Here is a 22,805-nt window from a genome sequence, read left to right on the forward strand (position 1 = left end):
ACAGCAGGGGATGCAGCCCAGACTCTCTGGATCAGGGAAGGATTTCCGGGATTAGCTGACACCTGAGGGATGACTAGCGGCTGGACACAGGAGAGGGGAGGGAGGGAAAGCCGAAGATATGTGCAAAGCCTCAGAGGCGAGCGATAAAGCAAGTTAAGGAACTGAACAAAGATGAGTCTGTCTGGAACATTAAGTACAATGGGAAACAGAATAGGCACAGTTAAAGGCCTAACAGAGCATGTCAAGGAAACTGGATTTTATCCTAAGAGCAATGGGAAACCACCCAAATGGGTTTATATTAGGGAGAGACATGATCACTCCAGCTGCAGAGCAGGAAGACAAGAGAGGATTGGGGAGTCCCATAAGAGGGCTTTGCACGCTCCAGACAGAAATAGTGCTGGCCAGGACTAGGGTGGCGGCGGAGAAGGATGAAAGGACTCAAGAGATGTCAGGAGGGACTTCCCTGGTGGCGCAGTGGTTCAGAACCTGCCTGCCAATGCAGGGGACACGGGTTCGAGCCCTGGTCCGGGAAGATCCCACATGCCGCGGAGAAACTGAGCCCGTGCACCACAACCGCTGAGCCTGCACTCTAGAGCCCTCGAGCCACAACTCCTGAAGCCCACGCGCCTAGAGCCCGTGCTCCACAACAAGAGAAGCCACAGCAACGAGAAGCCCGCGCACCGCAACAAAGAGTATCTCCCGCTCGCTGCAACTAAAGAAAGCCCACGTGCAGCAACGAAGACCCAATGCAGCCAAAAATAAATTTATATATATAAAAAAAAGAGACATCAGGAGGTAGAATCACCAGGCACTGGATGTGAAGGGAGGAGAGAGATGAGCTGATGATGAAGCCCAGACTTTTTGCTTGGACCACTGGGTAGGTGATAATTTCATTAACTGTGATAGGAACACGGGAGATGGCACAGATACGGGAGGAAGATGATGTGCTCTGCTTAGGATGTGTTGAGTTTGAGGTGTCGGTGGGACACAGAAATGGAGGTGTCCTCCAGGTAGTCAGAAGAGATCTGGGATGGAGATGAAGGTTTGGGAGGCACTGGCCTATGCGTGGGGAAGGTGATCTGGGAGCACTGAGTAGAGCCCGGTAACCCAACATTGAAGGGGTCGGCAGCAAAAGAGGAGGCTGAGACTAACCTTAGACTAACCTTACAGTCTAACAGGCTGAGTGGCTTCCCACTGCCCAAGTCACTGGAGCATCCTGGGATGCCCCTGGGAAGGTATCCGGGGCAACAGAAGGGACTAGGGAGTCAGCCTGTTCTCCTCACCACTGAGTCCTAGCTCTGCTGACCCCACCTTCACAGCGAGGCAAACCCTTCTCTCCCCTAGGTCCTTTCCCAACGTAGTACAGACAGCCCTCCCCACTCCCAAACACCTCCCCTGCAGAAGGTTACAAGGAAATGGCTTGGCTAAACAGCAGGTGAAAAGAGCTAAATTATGTGGCACTTTGGGGGCTGCGGCCCCGTGGACTCCCAATGGCACCTTATAGGAGGTTCCAAGGGAAGGAACAGGGGACATCCCCACTGCGTTAAGGACACAAGGATCCTGGCCTGGGTCACAGCCCGAGGAAACCTCTCCTTACCCTCGAGGATGTGATGGGCATCCCCCTCTCCATGAGGACCCACCAGATTATGAAACGCAGTGATGGGACCAACCCCCAAGCCCCTCACCCCCACCTCCCTCAGACTCTAAGCAGGTCACCAGGGGGATGTCCACCACCACACACCACCTCTCCCATCTGACCACGTCCAAGTTGCCACCTCCTCCCATTTCTGGAATAAATGCTGAGAAACAGGTGTGAGATGCAGGAGGGCAGGTTAAGGAGTCAACACTGGGAGTTGCCAGAACTCAGTCGGAAGAATACGTAACTCATTCTGAGGGTGGCGGGGACGTGTGTAGCTCACTAGCTCTAGACACAGGGGCCTTATGAAGAAATGGTACAGAGCACTGACATACGGCGCAGGCATCCCTGCTTTGCTGGCCAATGATAATCCCGTAGTGAAAAGCGATGCATCGCAGAATTCCACTGTTGGCGAGTGGGGGACAGAGGGTAAAGTGCCCAAATTGTGACCTGGGGGCAAGAACGGAAGCCCTCTCTCCTCTTTGCCCTGTCCACCATCAAACCCTGCATCAGAAGCCCTATTTCCGTCATTGGTGTCTCCGTTCTTCTTGGCAAAGTCTCCACCTTTGAACCTGCTCTTTCTGCTCCATACTTTGTGTATCATCCGTATAATTACTGCCCCTGCTTTCTGCTTATCTGGCTTCATCTCCTCCTCTCCCACCTCTACCAGCTTAGTGCAGACCCTCAGCACCCCAAACTTGGGATATTACAATGAGATCTTCCATTTCACCCCTAACTGGTCTAACACCAACTGGATGTACTATAATACAATTCTGGTATATATATATATATATATATATATACACACACACACACACACAATTACCAATTGTGTATGTGTGTGTATATATATATACACACACACACAACACACACATACATATATATATACACACCAACACATGTATATATATACACCAATTTTTTATGTTCAAATCCACTTTTATTAAAATTATTTGGCAATTCTGGCAGCCGTATAAAGTCTTTGACCACTGGACACATTAGACATGAGTTTATAATTTTGGTTTTTTGTGGGTTTGGGTACATGTACTTTTCTAAATCTTCTGCCCTTCATTTCATCACCAAATGGCAAAGTGCCTTCAGTTTCTCTATCTGAAATACCCTATTATTTATAGAACAGGAATTTGTAAAATAAGATTGAAAAAATAAAATGCACAGATTCAAAAAACTCTCTTCAAATATTAAAAACATACAAAGTATACTGAAGACATCTACGTTTAGTCCAATATATGTGTGTATATATATATATATGTGTGTGTATATATATATATATGTGTGTGTATATATATATATATGTGTGTATATATATATATATATATGTGTGTGTGTATATATATATACCAATTTACACACACACAGAGTTTTTAAAGGTTACACTCCATTTACAATTTTGTTTTTTAATTTTGATAACTGTATTTAAATAGTTTAATTTTCTTTGTATTCCTATATATTTTATTTTTTTTATAATGGTTATATTTCCCTGTACATATTATCCTTGTTGCTTATCCATTTAATTTAATTAATTAATTTATTTTTGGCCACACAGCATGTGGGATCTTAATTCCCAGACCAGGGATTGAACCCACACCCCCTGCAGTGGAAGCGCGGAGTCTTAACTACTGGACCGCCAGGGAAGTCCCCTATATATTTTATCTTATGAATTTAAGAACATTATTCTGAGTAGGGGGGGGTCCATGGGCTTCACCATACTGCCAAGGGGGTGTATGGAAGCAAAAAAGTTAAAAACCCTGCTTGGTAGAAATATATATTGTCCTTACTCTTCCCAAAGGGATGCTTGACTTTGCGCACTGAGTTACCTCTCTGGTCCAAGTCCATCACTTCCACCTCTTGGTGCCCTCTAAGGTGATGGGGTGGGGGGAGGTGGGGGCTCTGAGAAAACTGTCCCCAAAGCAAAAAAACTGCATCACCTGCATGCAGGGCATTGGAAGAGGGGAAAGTCCCAGGGGTACAGCATCAATCAGTTGCAGGCCTACTTCAAACCAGTGCGTTGAGAGCTGGACACACCCTCACACCCTCTTGAGAAACGTAGCTTCGGGCCATCTCAGCCTTCTGAGATCTCTCCCATGACACTGGTCATCCTAGCCACAGCCAGCTGGACAAGGAAGGGATCTCGTCCGTGTCTGGCAAGTGGACAGGCAGGAGAGCTGGCCAAATAGGTACTTTCAGATTGGATGGTGACTAACTGACCCAATTTGATCCTGTCTCTTGGGAAGTTTGAACTTGAACACGCAGGGGGAGTCAGCGGTTGGGAAGGCCAGAAGAAGTGACAGACATGGAGAAAAAGGTGAAAGGTGAGGGAGAGGAAAGTGGAGTCAAGAGCAGGAACTTGCCAAGTTAGGGTTTCCTTCCACCCCACTCTCCCAGAGGAGGTCCCGCCCTGCACCTCTGTCACTTCCTGGAGGTCTGCTTCCTACCATCTGCAAGAGCCCACCTAACCTGCGCCCCAAGAGCTCCAGAACGGTGGAGGGCCAGGCATCCCGAGATGCACAAGAGGCTCACAGCAGAGCATGACACCTAATGTGCCAGAGACCCAAAACGAGGAAGCTGGGGGGATTCTCCTCAGTGTTCCTAATCTAGTCTGACCTCCTCCTGGCCCACGAATAGGCCCCCACCGCTTGTGCCCGGTGCCAGGGCCCTGTTAATTTCTATGTCCTTGCAGGTCCCTTTCCAAGGGTTCCCTACCTGCTTGACTGCTCACCAAGCAGCCAGAGCCAGTATTGCCAGAGGGGGCCAGGTGGGAGCAGAATGCAAGCCAGCAGAAACGGAGGGAGGGATAGAGAGGTACATCACCCCCTACGTGAGGGAGGCAGCATGGGCTTGACCCCTGTGACCTGGCTCCCTCGGTTCCCCACGTCCAGGCGCCTTCTCTCCCTTGGGGGTCTATAACACACCCCTCTTCTTTCTAATTGCTCATGGATCAAACTTAGTCCACTCTCTTTGCCCCAAAACAGATTCAATTCAACTACATCCGTACTTCCTTTACTCCTAACAATGTTTTAAAGTTGAGGAAATGAACCTCCGAGAGAAGTCTGATGCTGGCTGTCAGCAGTGAGGGGTCCACGCTCCTCAGCACATCCTGACCGTGGCCAACCCTCCAGCCTCACAGCTCCCTGCCATCCATTCCCCAGGGCACCCTCGCCAAACTGATATACTTACACTCCCCAAAGCAGGGCCCTCTCATTTCCCAGTCTTTGCTCCCGACGTTCCCCTTGGCTAGAATACCCCTAGGTTGCCCTGGTGAATTCTGAGTCAACCTTTAAGACTCAGAGTGTCCTCTACTGTTCTTTGTATACTCCTGGTGAGGCAGGGGCTCTGTCCTAATAGCCTTTATATCTTCAGCCTTTTGCTTAAGGCCTGGTAAGGTGAGGGACCAAAGAATATGTGCCCCTTGGCCCCAGTGTCACAAAATGATTACGGTCCAGAGGTCTGATCGGCACTTGGAACCCAATGGGCAGACAGGCTGGGACCTGGGGCCTTTTGCTGCAGTGCTGCAGTGCTTGCACCTGGGCACACCTCTCCTCCAGCAACCAAATACAAAGAAATGCTATGGGACTAAAAATAACTATGTGTGCATGCACAGTTGGGGTAAATTCTGGACTAAAGAGACCAAAAAACCCAACTGCCACTTTTGAGGAGCCTGGAGCAAAAGCAGGGGGTGGCAGGGCCCTGGCTTCTATGACTTCATCTAGACTAACTGTGGCATACCCTGCCTTTTGGCTCCCATTTCTAGAAAACTGCTCCCATCAGTAAACCATTCGACCTTAGGGCTGTCAAGAGGCTCATCTAGAAGATCAGGCCTGCTGGAGTAAGTAAGTTTGTCCTCTGATCTCTATACACTGGTGCAGTAAGTCTCCACTCTCCACTGCTGGAAGCAGAGTTGCTGGGTTCAGGGTTTGGCACCTTTAAGGTAATGTCGGGGGTGTCCATTAGGAGGGACAGATATCTTGTTAACCTTCCTCTAGTCAACCAATGATGTCCTTTGACCTCCAGCACAGACTGTACCTGATGATGGGTCAACACATCTAAGTGTTGTCCCAGGGTGAGCTTGGAAGCCTCATTAGCCAGCAGGGCTGCAGCTGCTACTGCTCGCCGGCAGCTTGGCCATCCCAGGCCCACTGAGTCCAGTTGTTATGAAAAGAAAGCCACTGGTCTCTGATCTGGTCCCAGCTTTTGGGTCAGGACTCCTGGTGCTCTCCCTGACCTCTCGTGAACGTATAGGGTGAAGGGCTTGTCCAAACGTGGAAGCCCCGGTGCTGGTACTCTGATCAACTCAGGCTTTAGAGTCTCAAAGGCCTGCTGGCGGTCCTTATTCCATTGAAGGCATTCCCTTTCTCCTCCCTTTAGAGCGTCATATAGAGGTTTTGCTACAAGGCCATAATTTGGAATCCAGACACGACGGAACCCAGCCACCCGGAGAAAGCCTCGGAGTTGCCTCTTTGTGGTTGGAGATAGTAATGTACTAATTGCTATTTTTCGATCTATGGCCAGGACTCATGCCCCTGGGGTCAAAACAAATCCTAAACATTGAACCCCTTGCTATGAGATCTGAGCCTTGGTTGGAGAGACTTTATATCCCCTTTTCACCAGAAAATTTAGGACCCTAACAGTATTTTGATCTGAATCTTGTTTGGTCTCACTACTTATCAATAACTCATCAACATATTGTAACAGAGTTCCTTTCTCAAGGCTCAGTACCTCCAGTTCCCTTGCTAACGCATTTCCAAAAAGATGGGGGCTGTCCCGAAAACCCTGCGGTATATTGGGTAACCTCCAGGGGGTCAGGGTCCCTCCATTCAAAGGCAAAAAGGTATTGAGAGTCTGGGTGTAGGGGAATACAGAAAAATGCATATTTGAGGTCCATAACAGAGAAATAAATACTGGGCGCTCCCTGACACCTGGGTGAGGAGGGTGTATGTGTGGGTTGGCACCAGAGGGTGAATAGGGATGACTCCCACATTCACGCTTCTGAACAGGGAGGATCGGGGTGGTGCAAGGTGATTGGCAGGGCCTAATGAGTTTGTGTTTTAGGTTGGATTCCCCTCAGGGCCTCAGGCTTTAAAGGATATTATCTCTTCCAGGGGTATTTTTCCCTAGGCCTTAACCTTATTTTTACTTGGGGAACACATTTTGCCCTTCCTGGCACGGAGGTATCCCAAACTGCAGGATCTACTTGTTCTCTAATTTCTTGAGGGATGTCTTGGGGAATATTTTGATGCCCAACAGGTGGGTCATCTGGGGCTACTGATAGATGCACTCTCTGTTCGAATTCTTTACCTCCTTGGACTTCACCCTGTCCTAAGAATACACTAGCTTCTAACTTATTTAGCACATCTCTCCTGAGGAGAGGGACAGGGCATTCTGGCATGTACAAAAATGAGTAATAATAACAGACCCGATTCCGCAGGCAAGGGGAGACGTAAATCGCCTTACCTTTAGCTGTCCATCAACTTGTGTCACAGTACAGTCATGGTTGGAGAAGGGGCCGGCTGGCCAAGTCAGAACAGAGCAGGCAGCTCCAGTGTCTACAAGAAATTCAGTTCTCCTTCCTGCCACAGGGAGGGTGACCCGAGGCTCCATTGGAGAAATGAGGATGGATCGAGTTGGATCTGGAGCTGGGCAGGCGATCGTTCCGGGCCGTCAGTCAGTGTGTGGGAATTTCTCATCTGAGAGATTCACAAGGAACTGGGGCCAGTCGGGTTTGCCCCTCGGGCGTCCCACAGGAGGGCGCTCAGGGCATTCCCCCTTCCAGTGCCCCTCCTTCAGACAAAAGGCACACTGGTTTGGGCCCAGGTGGTTTCTTGGTGGTCTGTCCCGCCTTCTCGGCCCTCCAGGGTCCCCTCGAGGTGGTGGGTGGATCCGAGCAGCCAAAGGCTGCCTTTTCTTTATTAGCCTCTCATCTTATTGGCCCTCCTCCGTTAAGTCTCGGTTGTTCTAGACCTTGAAGGCCTCCTCTGCCAGGGTTGACAATGGGATTTGGGGCCCAGCCTCAAGCTTTTGTAATTTTCTCCGGATATCAGGAGTAGCCTGGGTGATAAAATGCATGGCCGACAGTGTCCTCCCTTCTGCAGACTCAGGGTCTGTATTGGTGTCCTTCCTGAATGCCTCTGTCAACCGGCTCAGGAAGACTGCCAGGTTTTCATCTTTTTCCTGTGTAACCTCTCAGACCTTATCACGGCTTCACCATACACCTTTTCATTCCTTCTGATAAACGAGTAATAGAATGTCTCATCCTAGCCTGGCCTACACGGTATTCATAGTCCCAGTGTGGATCATGTTCTGGGATTGCATCCCCATCCACCTGATAAATCTGGTGGTGTGGATTGGTGGCCAGTAGGCCATCTGCGTGTTCCCCGGACTTCCTCAGTATACGCTCCTTTTCATACAACAGTGGGTCAGAATAGCCATGATGTATTTGGCAAGTCTGTCAAAATTTTTTAAAGGTTTTAAAACACCCGGTTGGATAGGATGATAGGTTGCTGTCAAACAATATTGATTCCTTGAGCCAAGGTAGGGAAAAAAAATCAAAAGTAAATATAGATCATTTAAAGGCACAGGAACTCACACGATCTGTTATCAAAAGCAGCATTCCAGGACAACTTTATTCTCTTATGAGAGACAGAAACCAAATCCAGTCTTGCATCAGCCTGATCTTCATAAAGTCTATTTCCCTAATTAAAGTTAATCCAACCTTAGAAAATCCTGATCACATACAAAATTCTTTTCTCACTGTTCCTGTTCTGCAAACCTTCTGAGCCCATGCTTTGTCCCATATTCTTTTCCCATTCAGAAATAGCCAGCTCTAGTGATACAGGCTGCAACATGGGACCTTTTGCTGCGGTGCTGCAGTGCTTGCACCTGGACACCCCTCTCCTCCAGCAACAAAATACAAAGAAATTGTATGGGACTAAAAATAACTGCACGCATGCGCAGTCGGGACAAATCCTGGATAAAAGATACAAAGAAACCAAAAAACCCAACTGCCACTCTTGAAGAGCCCGGAGCCAAAGCAGGGTACTGCGCATGCCTCCTGCACACACCACCTATGGGGTGGGAAAACCACCAAAGCCTTCCTCTGGCCTTACCCCTGGACACACCCCTACCCTCACCCACATAAAGAACACCCTCAGGGAGCCAGCAAGCAAGGGAAACTGTTGTTTGCTCTCACTTCCCCCTGCTGCAGCAGGGGCCCCAATAAAGCCTTGCCTGAATTTCTTGTCTGGCCTCTGATCAATTTCTATTAATTAAGGAGGCCAAGAACCCTGGTCAGTAACAGGATGGCCTCAGGATGAGAATCCTCTTGCTCAGTTTTTGGCTGTGAAGTGGATGACATCTAGAACCCCTGAGGGTATGGGTGGTCCCCTGGGTTCCAAAATTCACCCTGTTGGGTTTATTCAGTCACTCAACAGTACACCATGGGTCTGTTATGTTCTAAACGCTCTGCCAGGTGCTGGGGATCAAAGATGAATGGCGCAATTAGCTGGGAGGATACACTTGAGCTGAAACTTTAAGAACACTCTAAAAATCTATAAAAGAAAAAGTTTATTCTGTGCTTTCGTCCAGGCGTGTGTGTAAGGGGTGGGCAACGCCTCCCTCCCCACCCCTCCATCCCCTCGCCTCACCTCAGTTCCCAAGGTGAAGATTTGAGGGAGATTAGATGTATAATCACCGGTTTGGGTCTTGCTTTCAGGAAGGCGTGAGGCCTGAATCCTAACCCGGCCCCGCACACCTGGCCCCACTGTTCCCCTAATTCCATGCATCCGGGAATTAGCTAACTGGCTGGCAGCTCACTCCCTGTCAAGAGGCCCGGGAGAGAGTGATACGGGAGACCCTGAAACTATCCCCACCAACTCAGGAGACCCCACAAGACATCGGTCCCTTGGACGAGCAACGGCCCCTAAGGTGGGTCTCAGGCAACACTCTTATAAAGTGCGACCCCTTTAGAAGGAGGAGACCGGCGGGCGCGGTCTAGTGACCACGAGAGAGTCACAAAACCTAAACCGAAGTCTCAGCTCCTAGCGGACCCCGCAGTCCCGCCCCGCGCCCTTCTAAGAGCTTGACTTCCGGGAGGAGCTCCGCTGGGGCACCGCCCCCCCCAAGGCGCGGGCGCCAATTGGCCAGCGTGATCGCGGGGCGGGGCCAAATCCTAAAGGATCAGGAGCAGAGGAAGACCTGAAGGGGGCCGGGGCTGCTGCGAAACGGAGGTGATGCCAAGTGGCCCCACGTGGGTTTCTTTTAAATCTTTAATGCCCATACCCTAGTCTCAGGCCCATGGAGCCCACGCGAGACTACCCACTGTTCGGGGGCGCCTTCTCCGCCACTCTCCCTCCGGGGGCCATCGACGTAAGGTAAGAAGGCCCGGGCACCAAAGGAGGCTGACCAGGTGGGTTGCGGGAAGTAGCCGGGGTCAACCAGGGCCTGCCTCGCCTCTCTTCAGCGACCTTCGACCGGTCCCGGACAATCAAGAAGTTTTCTGTCATCGCGTGACAGACCAGAGCCTGATCCTGGAACTTCTGGAGCTGCAGGCCCACGTGCAGGGCGAAGAGGCAGCGCGGTGAGGGAGGAGGGCCCGCGGCTGGCCAATGGGAGGACCAGAGCCGAAAGAGTGGGCGGGGCCTGTGGCGGGACGGTTAATCTGGGCAATGAGAACTCCAAGGGTAACACCACGTCACCAGAAATGAGCGAAGTTTAGGATGAGATGCTTGTAAGGGGCAGTGAGAAATGCCCCTCCCTGACCCTGCTCCCCCAACTCCAGGTACCATTTTGAGGACGTTGGCGGGGTGCAGGAGGCTAGGGTTGTGCAAGTGGAGGCTGTGCAGCCCCTCCTTTTGGAGAACCTGGCCCTGAGGGGCTGCTGTCAAGAAGCCTGGATCCTCTCTGGCAAGCAGCAGGTAGCTAAAGAAAACCAGCAGGTGAGGGCCAGGGGAGTGTGAGACGTCTTGGAGGGGTGAAGGGGGTGGCTGTAGGGAATCAGGTAAGCATCCTGACTCTGATCACTTTAGGTAGCAAAGTATGTGACACTGTACCAGGCCTTGCTGCGGCTGCCCCAGTACCAGACTGATTTCCTGCTCACCTTCAATCAGCCCCCGTAAGGAGAACAGAAAGGGCACCTCGCTCATGACTGGGTCCCCAGGAGAACTGGCTTGGAGGGGCAGAGTAGGGAGACTGGCTGGTGGGGTCCTCCAAGGAAGTGGGAGTGGGCCAGGGGTTTGAGGTCACAGATAACCAGGTCCTCTGGGAAACAGGAAATGGGAATTTACAAGCCCAAGGCCCAGATGATGTTCTCTCTCTATCTGTTCCTCACCCCAAGCCCTGAGAATAGGTCATCTCTTGGCCCTGAAAATCTGTCGCTTCCGCCCTGGAGCCTGGGTGACTTTGAACAGTTGGTGACCAGTCTGACCCTTCACGATCCCAACATCTTTGGTCCCCAGTAAGGACGCTGAAATGCTGCATGCTGCTTCTGAAGACTTCGGGCCTCTGTTCTGCAAGGGGATCAAAGGGTTGGATATATTCCCCTAATTCCTTCCCAGTGCATAAACATAAGACACCTCCTCTCTGCAGAAATAAACTTGCTTTATAACCAATATAATCTCTGCGCCTTTGAATCCAACAGAACACCTGGGTCCCCCCAATTCCCTTTGGTCTTGGACGGTGGAGTTTAAAATTGTGCATGGGATCAGAAGGGACCCAAGGCCGGCAGTGGAGGAAGGGAGGAAATACACTTTGCAGTGACTGGTTCAGCCCTGAGAGAGGGGTGTGAAATTCACAGGGGTACGGGTAGGGAAGGTTTAAAGCAACACCCAAGGAAGGGAGGGAAACGATCCCTTGTAGTGATTCAACCCTGAGAAAACAGATGGGGAGTGGGGTTGGTGGTTCCCCTCTGATGGATGAAAGATTATCTGGTCAGAAGTCACCAGGTCATAACAATGGAGTCAGAAGAGTCCAAGGAGTGCCGACTTGGTGGAGTGTTGGAAGAGTGGCTGTTGTTATTTGGTATACACGTAGTAGAGTGTGCGCAGCTGGTCCCAGAAGAAGAGGGAGAGGATGGTGTGGGGGCCGAGGCGGAAGTAGGAGGCACCTATACCCTTGTACATGCCCCAAATGCCCTCTGTCCGAGCTGTCTGCAGCAGAGCATCCAGCAAGCCCCGGTACATGAGGCCCTGAAAGGTTGAAGAGGAAGAGCAGAGTTTGTCAGAGCCCACCAGAGGCCTCACCTCAGCAGCCTGCATTTTAGGCTTCCTACCTGCACCCACAATCTGCTTCCCTCACCCCCTGGCTTTCCCTGCTGTCCTGCACCCCAGAGCACTCCCTTACCTTGCCCTGAGCATCTGTGGGCTGGTTGTAGAGCCTTGTGCTGACCACGTCAAAGGGTGTCATGGCCAGGACCACCGCAATGCTACTCACCATGGCGGCCACCAGAGCCACCTTCCAGCTCTGGGGTGGAAATATCTAAGGGGGGGAGGGAGGAAGAGCTCTGTCAGTCAGCCAATCATTCAAGCCCTCGGAAAGCCCAGGCCCTGTGCTGCAGGTACAGTGGAGAGCTGGTAACTCAGGGAGCTTCCACCCCACCGGTGATAACACTGTGAAGGAGGAAGAGCGGAAGGCCCTGAGGACTCAGGTACACCTGGGAGGAAGTGACAAGAGAACTGTGGGAAGGTTGTAAAGAGACAGTGATCCCCCCAAGCCCTCCTGCCACTCCCTCACATTGAATGTTGGCACTGTCCCTCTTCAAGCTGAGCCCACTTCAGCTTGCCCTCCCCCTGCCCGCATTCCCAGGGTGGCCCCACCCCCTTCCCAGGCAGTACCTCCCACTGGGTCACGAGGTCCTTGGTGGACGAGAAGGTGCACAGCTGGGTGGAGGAACCGACGATAACTCGGGGCAGGCCGCCCAGGGCCCCACGCCACAACCCCACCAGACCATATTTCTGGCCAATCTTGATTAGCGCCTGAAACATGCCCTGGTTGGGGGAGGGGGAGGGCAGAGAAAAAACCATGGGGGCGGGGTTCAGTCACCCAGGAATCAGGGGCTGCCACCCCCTAACAGTGCCAAGGATGGGTCCATAAAAGGCACCCGATGTCTAGACAACCAGTGCCATGTGGGCTTTGAGCATGAATGTGGCCCTCACTTGTCTGCCAACCCACCTTCCCTCCCTCGCCACCCCAGAACAGGGCCGGGTATATGCACGTGAGGACATTAGCAGGTCAGGAGAATGGGACAAGAGAAATAGGTGCAGAAGCTAGAGGAACAGGGAACATGGGGATAAGAGGGTCTGGGTGGACTCCAGGGGCAGAGTAGGGCCGAACTGATGGGCTGGGCAGAGCCGTGGCTGGGTTGCGGCTGTTGGGTGCAGGCAGAAACCTGGGGAAAATGGAAGAGAATGGGCAGGGACGCCAGCGGGTTGGAAAACCCTCACCTGGTGGTTATACTGGTGCCCCACAGCAATTTCTGTGGCTGCCTGTGCCTGTAGGTGTGTCTTCACCTGGAGACGAGAGAGTATCACAGCCTGTGGCCCAGCGGCCAGCCCCCCACCTCAGACAGCCAAATGCCTGACCCCTTCACACTTCCTCTGGGTGTTCGGTAATGAATATCCTTCTAACCTGATAATTATTGTTGTTCCCACCTAATAAATTGGTCATGAGACTGTGTCCCTTGGCTCCAGTCCCAGGGGATGGCTCTCCTAGCACTGCAAGACACCCCACCCCCTCTACATCCTTCTTCCCTTGGGGGAAGGGGCGGGGATGGAGAGGTTGGAGAATGGCAACAATTCCTAAGACTGTTCATGTTAGGCAAGACCTGGTGTCCAACCTCTCATGCCAGCTCCTACTCCCAGACCGGCAGACAGGATCTTCAGCCACCATCATGACCAGGCTCCCCATCAGGCTCTGGGGCAGGTTGTGAGGGGTCATCGGCAAAACTTGCTCTCTGGCCCCCAAGCCCTGTGGGGGGCATGTGTCCAGCTGACTTTGGAGAACTCCAGTCACTGTCCCCGAATCTCATACTCTGGGAGTGAGACCAGACTGCCTCTCCTTCTACAGAACTCATTGCCTCCCAACGTCTTTCCAGAAAGAGCGCTAAGCAGGGCCAAGTCCTAGCAACAAGCAGCTGTGGTGACCTTGAGCTAGTCGCTTCCCCTTTCTGGGCTCAGGTTCCTGACCCTTCACCGATACCAGATTAACTCAAAGGGGCAGACTGTGGGATAGTAACTCTGTAACGCCCAGGACTTCCCCTGATCCCCACACCCGTTGATGTATGTTAATCAAATTCCTCACCCTCCCCTACACAAATCCATTTCCAACCTCAGTATCAGGTTGTGAAGGCCCAGGCACCCACCCTACACCAAAGGTCTGCCCTGAAGGCCCCAAGCAAGACCCTTCTTCTCACCATGTAGATGGGGCTCCCCAAGTAGGCTCCCATGACCCCAGCCAGGGCCCCAGCTGCTGCGCTGCGGACAGGGCTCAGGGTGCCTTCAGCTGTGTGCAGGCAGCCCCCAGCTTCAGCCAGCCCGTAGGTGCCCAGCCGGATGCCGTTCATCAGGAACTGGTATAAGAGGGCAGGGGCCAGGCCCTTCTGCAGGGCTGCCAGGCCGTCCACCTTGCCGATGGTGATGAAGGCATGGAAGACGTTTCGGTAGTGTCGTCGGTAGGTCCCGGGGGCCTGAAGTTCTCCCTGCAGCTGCATTCTGGTCTTCACCACCTCCAGGGGATTGGTGAACAAACAGGCCCCACAGGCTGCCAGGCCGCTCATCAAGAAGTCCATGGTGGGACAGCAGTAGCAGGAACTGGCCCAGGGGTAAGATAGTTAAAATGAGCTTCAGAAACGGAGTCAGAAAATCAGGGGAAAGCCTCAGTTCCAGCAGTCCAGGCTGCAGGAGGTAGAAATGCAGAAGTCTGGAGTCAAGAGTGTCAGGGTCAAATGTCAAGAGGTCAAGGGTTAGCTGGAATTTGGGAGTCAGGAGATGGCAAAGAGAGAAGAAATATGAGTTTAGGAGAGTCTGGCGAGAGGGTTATGACGGGGACTTGTTAATCAAGGGATTTGAGGTCAAGGAGGGGCAGAAGCCAGGAGGGCGTAAGGTGGGATGCTGAGGATGGCCGGCTATGGGGGCCGGGAGTAGGTGAGGGAAACGCGGAGCTGGGAAACCGGAGCCAGGGAGGAAGGAAAAAGAAAATCTGCAGGTTAAGGAGGGAAAGGATCCAGGAGAAGATCCAGTGGCGTCCCCGGACAGCAACGAGGTCTGGATCGGGGAAGGAAGTCGAGGCTCCGGCCGGGTATGAGCGCCCTCAGGCAACGGCCGGAGCCCGCAGCAGCTTCACCCCAGGGAGCCTGCGGAGGCCGGGCCGCCACACTCCAATCACCGGAGAGCGACGCCCAATGGGGAGCCACAGCCGAGAGCCTCAGCCAATCAGCGCCGAGCCGGCTCTGCGACCAATGGGAGGTGCTCTCGGCGACCCGGCCTCCGGAATCTGCAGAGAGGCGATTGGAATTAACTCTCCCCACCCCGGTACCAATGCCTGGGCTGCGGACTCGGAGTGCTGGGAGGGGTCCCCGGGGAGCAGAGGTTTTATCACTGGCGGGGAGGAGAGGTTGGACCCTGGGTTACTGGATGGGCGCAGAGGCCGAGTACGGAGGCAGCAGTCCCTCACCTGCATGTTTTGGGCTGCTGCTCTTGCGGGCGGAGGGCTCCCCTCCTTCGCCTTGTATCCCGGGTCATCGCCGGATGCGGTTGCCAAACTGTAGGTCCACTCCCTCTTGGTTCAGGCGCCAGGAGAGCCCGGAAACTGCGGCTCCTCCCGCGAGGCAGGTGGGACACACCTACTGGACGGGACAGATCTCCTTAGGCTTGGTAAAATATTTGTAGGTTCCAGCGCGGGGGTGTGGTGGCTGCGGGCGCGGAGGAAGGGGTCCCGAAGGATGGCGAGGGAACATAGTCACATCCCTACGTTCTTTTGATCCTCACAGCAAACCAGGGAGAAGGCCAGACAGGCTAAGTAAGGCGGGATTTTGATCCCTGGGCTTAGGTTACACAGGGCCAGCGAGTGGTGGGAGAGGTCCTGAGACTCTGGACTCCTTCCTTTCCTAGTTCCTGAGCCTGGTAATGGTTAATTACGCAAGAACTTCTGAGAAAAGAGACTAGGGAAGCTAGCTGGGAAGGGGTTGAGGGGGGAAGGCTTGGAGAAAGGTGGCAGGAGGATAGGGGATGTCTTCTGGGGCGGGAGGAGGAGGCAAGGGGGCGCAGCAGTGTGTGAGGCAGCCACCAAACTTAGACTCAGAGGCCTTTGGAGTTCCACTTTGGGTCTTCCTGCTTACCAGCTGGGTAGCCTTGGGCAAGCTACTTAACATCTCAGAGCCTCCTTTGTAAAGTGAGAATGATAATTATTTATTGCACAAACCTGAGTGAAAGTGTTGCATTTTTCTCTAGATGCTCAATTATCAGTCACCCTGTGCCCGTGTGTATCCTGTTCCCACTGCCGGTGAAAGTCCTTGCACCCTTATTTTGGTGACCTCCAAATCACTCTTCATCTTGAACTTCATCTCCTGATCCTTGAAGCTTTTTAGCCACTTCCATCCTGCTTTGCTCCTCAGGGATTTACCCTTGTTTCTCATTTGATTAGCAGTTGTTTACTCTGAGTCCTCCAGTACTCTGGGAGTTCTTGGATGCCCCCCCCCCGGGGCTGGGGGACTGAGTCTGGGTCTTATCTCCCCAGTGTACTGCTAAATCATTGAGCCTCTGGGCTAGGCACGAGGGGTGGAGCAGATAACGGGGCTTTTCAGGAGAGGCTCTGAAAGGGTCCCCTGAAAATTTCCAAGGGATGCTCCCCAAATGCCTCCACCTGCTGGCTGGGATTGACACTCAGAAAACTGAATTCATCTCTTGGTGAGTGTCGAGCCAAAAGACACAAGCAAGCCAAAGAGTGGGAGAAGGAAGGATTTATAAGTAAGGAGAACACAGGGGATCTTTCCCAAAGCAGTGTCTCCCGAACAGCAAAATTGGAGACATTTTAAGCTAAGGATACATGCATATTAGTGAATGGGTTTGGGCGGTGTATACTTATTCGTGAAGGGGCTTGAGCAGAAGAGGAATCAACATAGAATAGGGGCGAAGGTTGCTGGAGTCCAAGCTTTAGTTGATTGAAGTCTCAAGCATCTGAAGAAGGTTAACATCATTAGGTTCCCACCAGTCTGCGGTTTTAGCCCCTAGTTACTTACCATCCTCCACCTGCATGGGGGACCTTGGTTCCGGTAGAACAACTAAAAAGATCAGATTGTTATGCATATCCCTTGAGGAGGACCTAGGACTCTGTTTTATCGCTGAATTGTTGCCTCTTGAATGCTTTGCCTTTGTTCCTGCATTCTTTTGTTCCCCTAAGATCATTAATTACTGAGACCTGCTCTAGGGCAAACATTGTGGCCAGGCTGAGATCACAAAATGGCTTAGACCTAAAATGGCTTCTCTTATGTCAAGAAAGCCATGTGGGGTTCTCTTTCTCCGGGACCCCCTACCCTATCTGCTTATAGGATGAGAGTTCATCATTGTTTTAATCTTTGAGTGTATACCAGTGATTCTCCACGTGCAGTCCCTGGAGCAACAGCAGCAGCACCTGCGGACTTACTAGAAATAGAGATTCTCTAGGCCCATCCTAGACCTCCTGCACTGAAGGCGGGGGCCTGACAGGGGCTTAACAAACCGTCTAGGTTATTCTGATATGTGCTAAAGTTTTAGAACCACTGCTGAAGCCTTTCATTTTTAATATCCAGATGCCCTACAGATAGACAACTTTTTTTTTTTTTTTTTTTTGCCGTGCGCGGGCCTCTCACCGTTGCGGCCCATCCCGTTGCGGAGCACAGGCTCCGGACGCTCAGGCTCAGCGGCCATGGCTCACGGGCCCAGCCGCTCCGCGGCATGTGGGATCCTCCCGGACCGGGGCAGGAACCCGTGTCTCCTGTATCGGCAGGCGGATTCCCAACCACTGCGCCACCAGGGAAGCCCCAGATAGACAACTTTTAAAGTGTTATTTTTTTTTTTAAATAAGCTTAATTTTTATTTCTTAAAAATTTTATTTATTTATTTTTGGCTATGTTGGGTCTTCGTTGCTGTGTGTGGGCTTTCTCTAGTTGCGGCGAGCGGGGGCTACTCTTTGTTGTTTCGGTGGCTTCTCTTGTTGTGGAGCACGGGCACTAGGCACGCGGGATCCAGTAGCTGTGGCATGTGGACTCAGTAGTTATGGCTCTTGGTCTCTAGAGCACAGGCTCAGTAGTTGTGGCTCACGGGCCTAGTTGCTCTGTGGCATGTGGGATCTTCCCGGGCCAGGGGTTGAACCCGTGTCCCCTGCATTGGCAGGCGGATTCTTAACCACTGCGCCACCAGGGAAGTCCTTTTCCCTGGTTTTTTTTTTTTTTTTTTTTTAAACTGGGTGGTTTGTTGTTGAGTTTGAGTTATTTGTGTATTTTGGATAAGAGTCCTTTATCAGATAAGTGTTTTGCAAATATTTACTCCCAGTCTATGACTTGTCTTTTCGTTCTCTTAATAGTGTCTTTTACAGAGCAGAAGTTTTTAATTATAATAAAGTCTAACATCAATTTTTTTTCTTTCATGGATCATGTTTTTGGTGTTGTATCTAAAAACTTATTGCCAAACCCAAGGTCACCTAGATTATCTCCTATACTTTCTTTTAGAAATTTCATAGTTTTGTATTTTACATTTAGGTCCATGATCTTTTTTGAGTGTGAATGATGTAAGGTCTGTGTCTTTTTTTTCTTTTTTTTTGCGGTACGCGGGCCTCTCAGTGTTGTGGCCTCTTGCGCTGCGGAGCACAGGGAGCCTGGATGTGCAGGCTCAGCGGCCATAGCTCACGGGCCCAGGCGCTCTGCAACATGTGGGATCTTCCCGGACCGGGGCACGAACCCGTGTCCCCTGCATCGACAGGCAGACTCTCAACCACTGTGCCACCAGGGAAGCCCGGTCTGTGTCTTTTTTACATATGGATATCAGTTGTTCCAGGAAGTTTTGTTGCAAATTCTATCCTTTCTCCATTGAATTGCTTTTGCTCATTTGTCAAAAGTCAGTTGACTCAGGGAATAGAGCCAACATTTTATCATAACTATAAATGGAATATAATCTATAAAAATTTTGAATCACTATGTTGTACATCCCAAACTAATATAATATGGTAAATCAACTATACCTCAATTTTTAAAAAATATCAGTTGACTGTATTTGTGTTGGCCCATTTCCATTGATCTATGTGTCTGTTTTTTCACCAATACCATGCTGTGTTGATTATCATAGGCTGTTATCATTTTTGTTTCCCCCTGGGTATGAATGTCCTGAGACACGTGTGAGAGGAGTGGAGGGGAAGCACAAAGATGGCCCCAGGTCTGAGAGAAGGGGTGAAACCACGGAGAGGGGAGAGTGAACGGTGCAGAGGCCTGGAAGGCACGGAGCTGTGCCTCTTCTGCACCTCTACCTGGGGTGGCCTAGACACCCATAGCTTCATATTGGCTGCCAGGCCCCATACCTGATGTGCTCACCCTCCACCTAGTGGCAGTTGGACAGAATCCTCTATCCTCGCACAGATTAGAACCTGCATGGATTCCCAGAGCGGGCCAGCGTTTCCTCACTGCCCGCTTCCTGATTTATCCCACACCACAGGCAGGCTACCTACCCCTAATAGCTTTCTAGACAGAAAAGAGGGCCTAGGTGTTTTGTACTCCATGAAGGATTCTGTTGGAGTTCAATGTCCTGGCCCTATCAGCGGCCAGTGGGACTCAGCACTTCTTTCATCATGAGCTCCTCTCCCGTTGGAAGGGATTTTTTTTGCATGAATTAAGCTTTGTCCCTGCTTGGGTCACACGCTCACCCCTGAACCAATCTCGGTAGCTAGGGAAGAGGTAATGTGCCGACTGGCTGCTTCTGGGCCATACATTCCCCCCAGAATGGGCCATGTGGACCTAGAATGATGGAAGGGTGGGTTCCCAAAAGAAAACTGGGTGCTGGTACCAGAAGAGGGGGAATGGGTGGGCAACTGGTTAAAACTCCTGCCATCCACTCCTCCGCCTGCTCAGAAACCTCAGTGCCTCTACTGCCCTGTCCGGTTGCCCGTGGGGTGGCCGCTACATGTTCCTCCAGCCTCATACCCCTCTTTTCATATCAGCTAAGCTTCCCTCTCACAGTTCTCCAGATGGGCCTACTCTCCTCTTCACTGCTTCTCCACTTCTATGGTCTCCCCAGATGGTCACCCATGCCTTGCCTCTTGGCCTGGCCAAACTTTACCTGATTTTCCTAACAACCAGGTGAGTGACGTAAGGAGGACTGAAGGAGGGTCGAAGCCACCTGATGTGGAGGTAAAGGGGTGAGATAGAAAGACCTAAGGACTCCTCCAAACTTCCAGCAAAGAATCTTTGGGCAAAATCAAGACCAACCACCTTGAAGCTTCTGGGGCTACTTTGTTAATCATTTTTATTTTTAAAAAATGTTTATTTATTTTTTGGCTGCACCTCACAGCTTGCAGGATCTCAGTTCCCCAACCAGGGATTGAACCCAGGCCACGGCAGTGCAAGCCAGGAATCCTAACCACTAGGCCACCAGGGAACGCCCATTAATCATTTTTAAATTGAAAGTATTTTGTTTTTCACAAAGATGTTTACTGCAGCATTAATTGTAATGCCAAAAACTGGAAGCTGCCCAAATGGCCTGCACTCGAGAATGAATTATAGCGTTTAAGATTCTTTCAACAGTAAGTGACAGAAACTCAGCTCAAACTAGCTTAAGCACAAAAGGGAATTCAGTGGCCCCCGAAACCGAGCAGTCCAAGGGGCTTAAATGATGTCAGGCCCCCTCCATCCCTTGGTTCTGCTTCCCTCCGGTGTGGGGCTCATTTTCTCTCACTATTGACTAGTTTCCTCCATTGTGGGGAAAGGGAGGCCAAGACGCAGATTGCTCCAGACTTATATTATTCCTGCTTTGTGACCTTGGAAGAAAGAGAAAGATGCCCTTTCCCAGAGACCCAGGGCAGGACATCCTGGCATGGGTGATTTGCTCATTCCTGGGCCAGTCTCTGTGGCCAGAGGAATGGGATCCTGTGATTGGCTGAATCTGGTTCCGGTGGGCAGGAGGAGGTTGCTGTGACTGACGGTCGCACCGGAACCGCATGGAGTGGGGTGGTGGATGAAGAGTTTCCCAGAAGACTTTTACTGCTGTTACCAGGGTGACAAAATCTAGTTGATGCAATAGTACCTTCCAGGAAAAATTATAATTATAAAGTCCATGTATGTAGTGACATGGCAAATAGTTATGAAGCAGAAAACAGAATTGAAACTATGATGGCACGTTTGGAAGGTAGAAAAAGAGAAAACTTTTGCTTTGTTGGGGTGGTGGAAGAATGTATCATATTAAAAATCTTCTGGGACTTCCCTGGTGGTGCAATGGTTAAGAATCCACCTGCCAATGCAGGGGACACGGGTGGTTCGAGCTCTGGTCCGGGAAGATCCCACATGCCACGGAGCAACGAAGCCCGTGCACCACAACTACTGAGCCCGAGTGCCGCAACTACTGAAGCCTGCGCACCTCGAGCCCGTGCTCTGCAACAAGAGAAGCCACCACAGTGAGAAGCCCGCACACCTCAATGAAGAGTAGCGCCTGCTCACTACAACTAGAGAAAGCCTGTGCGCAGCAACGAAGACCCAACGCAGCCATAAATAAATAAATAAATTTATATAAATAAATAAATAAAATAAAAATCTTCAGTACCTTTGCAAAAATATTTGTACAATAAATAAAAGGTGTTTGTGCAAAAATAATCTGGCACATATCACACGATACGATTTTCAGAGCTAAGTTTCTTTTCGGAATGAGATGGGGCATAAATAGACGGTGATTTGTATAGATCTGAAATGTCATGCTTTTCATCTTTGTGGTTGCTTTGAGCAGGGGGCCAAATGGAACCTCTTTGTCAGGAGTGTTAGAACATTCTCAGTGTAGCTCCAGCGAACTTTAGTTCCCCAAAACATGCTACCCTGCCTTTGGGAGCAGAGGAAGTCTCTCCCCACCAGGCAGGCAGGTGAAAAGCCTTCAGGTGGGTCTCTGATAAGGACAGAGAGAGGACAAGGAAGTAAGCTCAGACGAGCCAGGAAGGACAGGTAAAGGTGCATGGGCGGCCCAGCCCACCTAATTCCCCTTTTTGTGCCCATACGCCCATGCAGAGCTGGGGTGGTTCATGTCGTACCAAGTGCCAACATGTCTGCAGCCGACAACCAGCACTTTGGGGTTAGTTATCTTTTTCTTTTTCTTTTTGGCTGTGCTGTGTAGCTTGCTGGATCTTCCTTCCCCAACCGGGGATGGAACCCGTGCCCTAGGCAGTGAAAGTGTGGAGTCCTAACCACTGAACCGCCAAGGGAAGTCCCAGTTATCTTTTTAAATGTTATTGTTGTAAGTAGTAAAACTAATAAAGACATTCCTATTTTAATAAAAACAAAAAACAGGATTTGTTTTGCTACACACATGTATCTGGCTTTCTTGATAGGGTCTCTGAGGCACACTTGTAGAGATTTTGTCTCCCTGGAATCTAGGGGAGAGAGAGAGAGAGAGAGAGAGAGAGAGAGAGGAAAGGAGAGCCAGGGGAGTAGTGCTGTGGGGAGGATTCAACTCAGTTTGTTCCATTCATCAAAATATTAAGCACCTCTTATTATGTGCCTGAATTTGTTCCAGAATTTTAGGGTATATCAGTGAACAAAAAAGATAAAGATCACGCCTCCAGGAAGCTTACTTTCTTCTTTTTAAAATGTCATCATTTATTTATTGACAGGAAGCTTACTTTCTAATGTGTATGTAGCTATAAACATACTATGTCAATTTAATAGTAATACACTATATACTATAAGGCATGATTGCTATGGGAAAAAAGGCAGGTCAGGAATTTGGTGTGACGCAATTTTAAAGAGTGGTAGGGCAGCCTCACTGAGAAGGCGATATTTGAGAAATGAGGTGAGGGAATCTTTCACGGGGATGTCTTGGGAAGGGGGTCTCCAGGCAGAAGACACAGCCAGTGCAAAGGCCCTGGGGCAGGAATGTGCCTCAGAGGAGAGGTTTAGGTTCATTGTTGGAACTTGTCTTTTACTCTGGACTTTGTCTTTTAC

At 50.8% G+C, this 22,805-nt stretch overlaps 2 protein-coding genes across 3 annotated transcripts; one reads left to right on the forward strand and one right to left on the reverse strand.

Annotated features, from left to right (window-relative positions):
- Window positions 1–9,808: 9,808 nt before the first annotated feature.
- RANGRF (RAN guanine nucleotide release factor) lies at window positions 9,809–11,253 on the forward strand. Of its 2 annotated transcripts, XM_030861478.2 has the most exons (5): window positions 9,809–10,023; window positions 10,113–10,229; window positions 10,431–10,587; window positions 10,678–10,763; window positions 10,986–11,253. In XM_030861478.2, the coding sequence occupies exons 1-5, from the start codon at window positions 9,947–9,949 to the stop codon at window positions 11,107–11,109; spliced, it is 561 nt and encodes a 186-aa protein (XP_030717338.1). In that variant the 5' UTR covers window positions 9,809–9,946; the 3' UTR covers window positions 11,110–11,253. The 2 variants fall into 2 exon arrangements, with proteins under 2 accessions (XP_030717338.1, XP_030717340.1); XM_030861480.2 differs by lacking the exon at window positions 10,678–10,763.
- Window positions 11,254–11,461: 208 nt separating this feature from the next.
- SLC25A35 (solute carrier family 25 member 35) lies at window positions 11,462–15,450 on the reverse strand. The gene is made up of 6 exons (XM_030861477.2): window positions 15,317–15,450; window positions 14,058–14,454; window positions 13,090–13,155; window positions 12,481–12,633; window positions 11,990–12,124; window positions 11,462–11,835 (listed from the first exon to the last, which is right to left on the reverse strand). The coding sequence occupies exons 1-6, from the start codon at window positions 15,382–15,384 to the stop codon at window positions 11,662–11,664; spliced, it is 993 nt and encodes a 330-aa protein (XP_030717337.2). The 5' UTR covers window positions 15,385–15,450; the 3' UTR covers window positions 11,462–11,661.
- Between the last annotated feature and the right edge of the window lie 7,355 nt (window positions 15,451–22,805).

This window comes from Globicephala melas, chromosome 20, assembly GCF_963455315.2.
Source record: "Globicephala melas chromosome 20, mGloMel1.2, whole genome shotgun sequence".
NCBI lineage: Eukaryota > Metazoa > Chordata > Mammalia > Artiodactyla > Delphinidae > Globicephala > Globicephala melas.

What these genes read in the sequence shown, in the direction of transcription:
- RANGRF (XM_030861478.2), top strand. Translation starts at nt 9,947, where the DNA reads ATGGAGCCCACGCGAGACTACCCACTGTTCGGGGGCGCCTTCTCCGCC. An exon ending in CAGGGCGAAGAGGCAGCGCG is followed by an intron (nt 10,230 to 10,430) that starts GTGAGGGAGGAG and finishes CCCCAACTCCAG; the next exon opens with GTACCATTTTGAGGACGTTG. An exon ending in CTCACCTTCAATCAGCCCCC is followed by an intron (nt 10,764 to 10,985) that starts GTAAGGAGAACA and finishes CCTCACCCCAAG; the next exon opens with CCCTGAGAATAGGTCATCTC.
- SLC25A35 (XM_030861477.2), bottom strand. Translation starts at nt 15,384, where the DNA reads ATGACCCGGGATACAAGGCGAAGGAGGGGAGCCCTCCGCCCGCAAGAG. An exon ending in TGGGGAGCCCCATCTACATG is followed by an intron (nt 13,156 to 14,057) that starts GTGAGAAGAAGG and finishes TCTCGTCTCCAG; the next exon opens with GTGAAGACACACCTACAGGC. An exon ending in ACCTCGTGACCCAGTGGGAG is followed by an intron (nt 12,125 to 12,480) that starts GTACTGCCTGGG and finishes TCCCCCCCTTAG; the next exon opens with ATATTTCCACCCCAGAGCTG.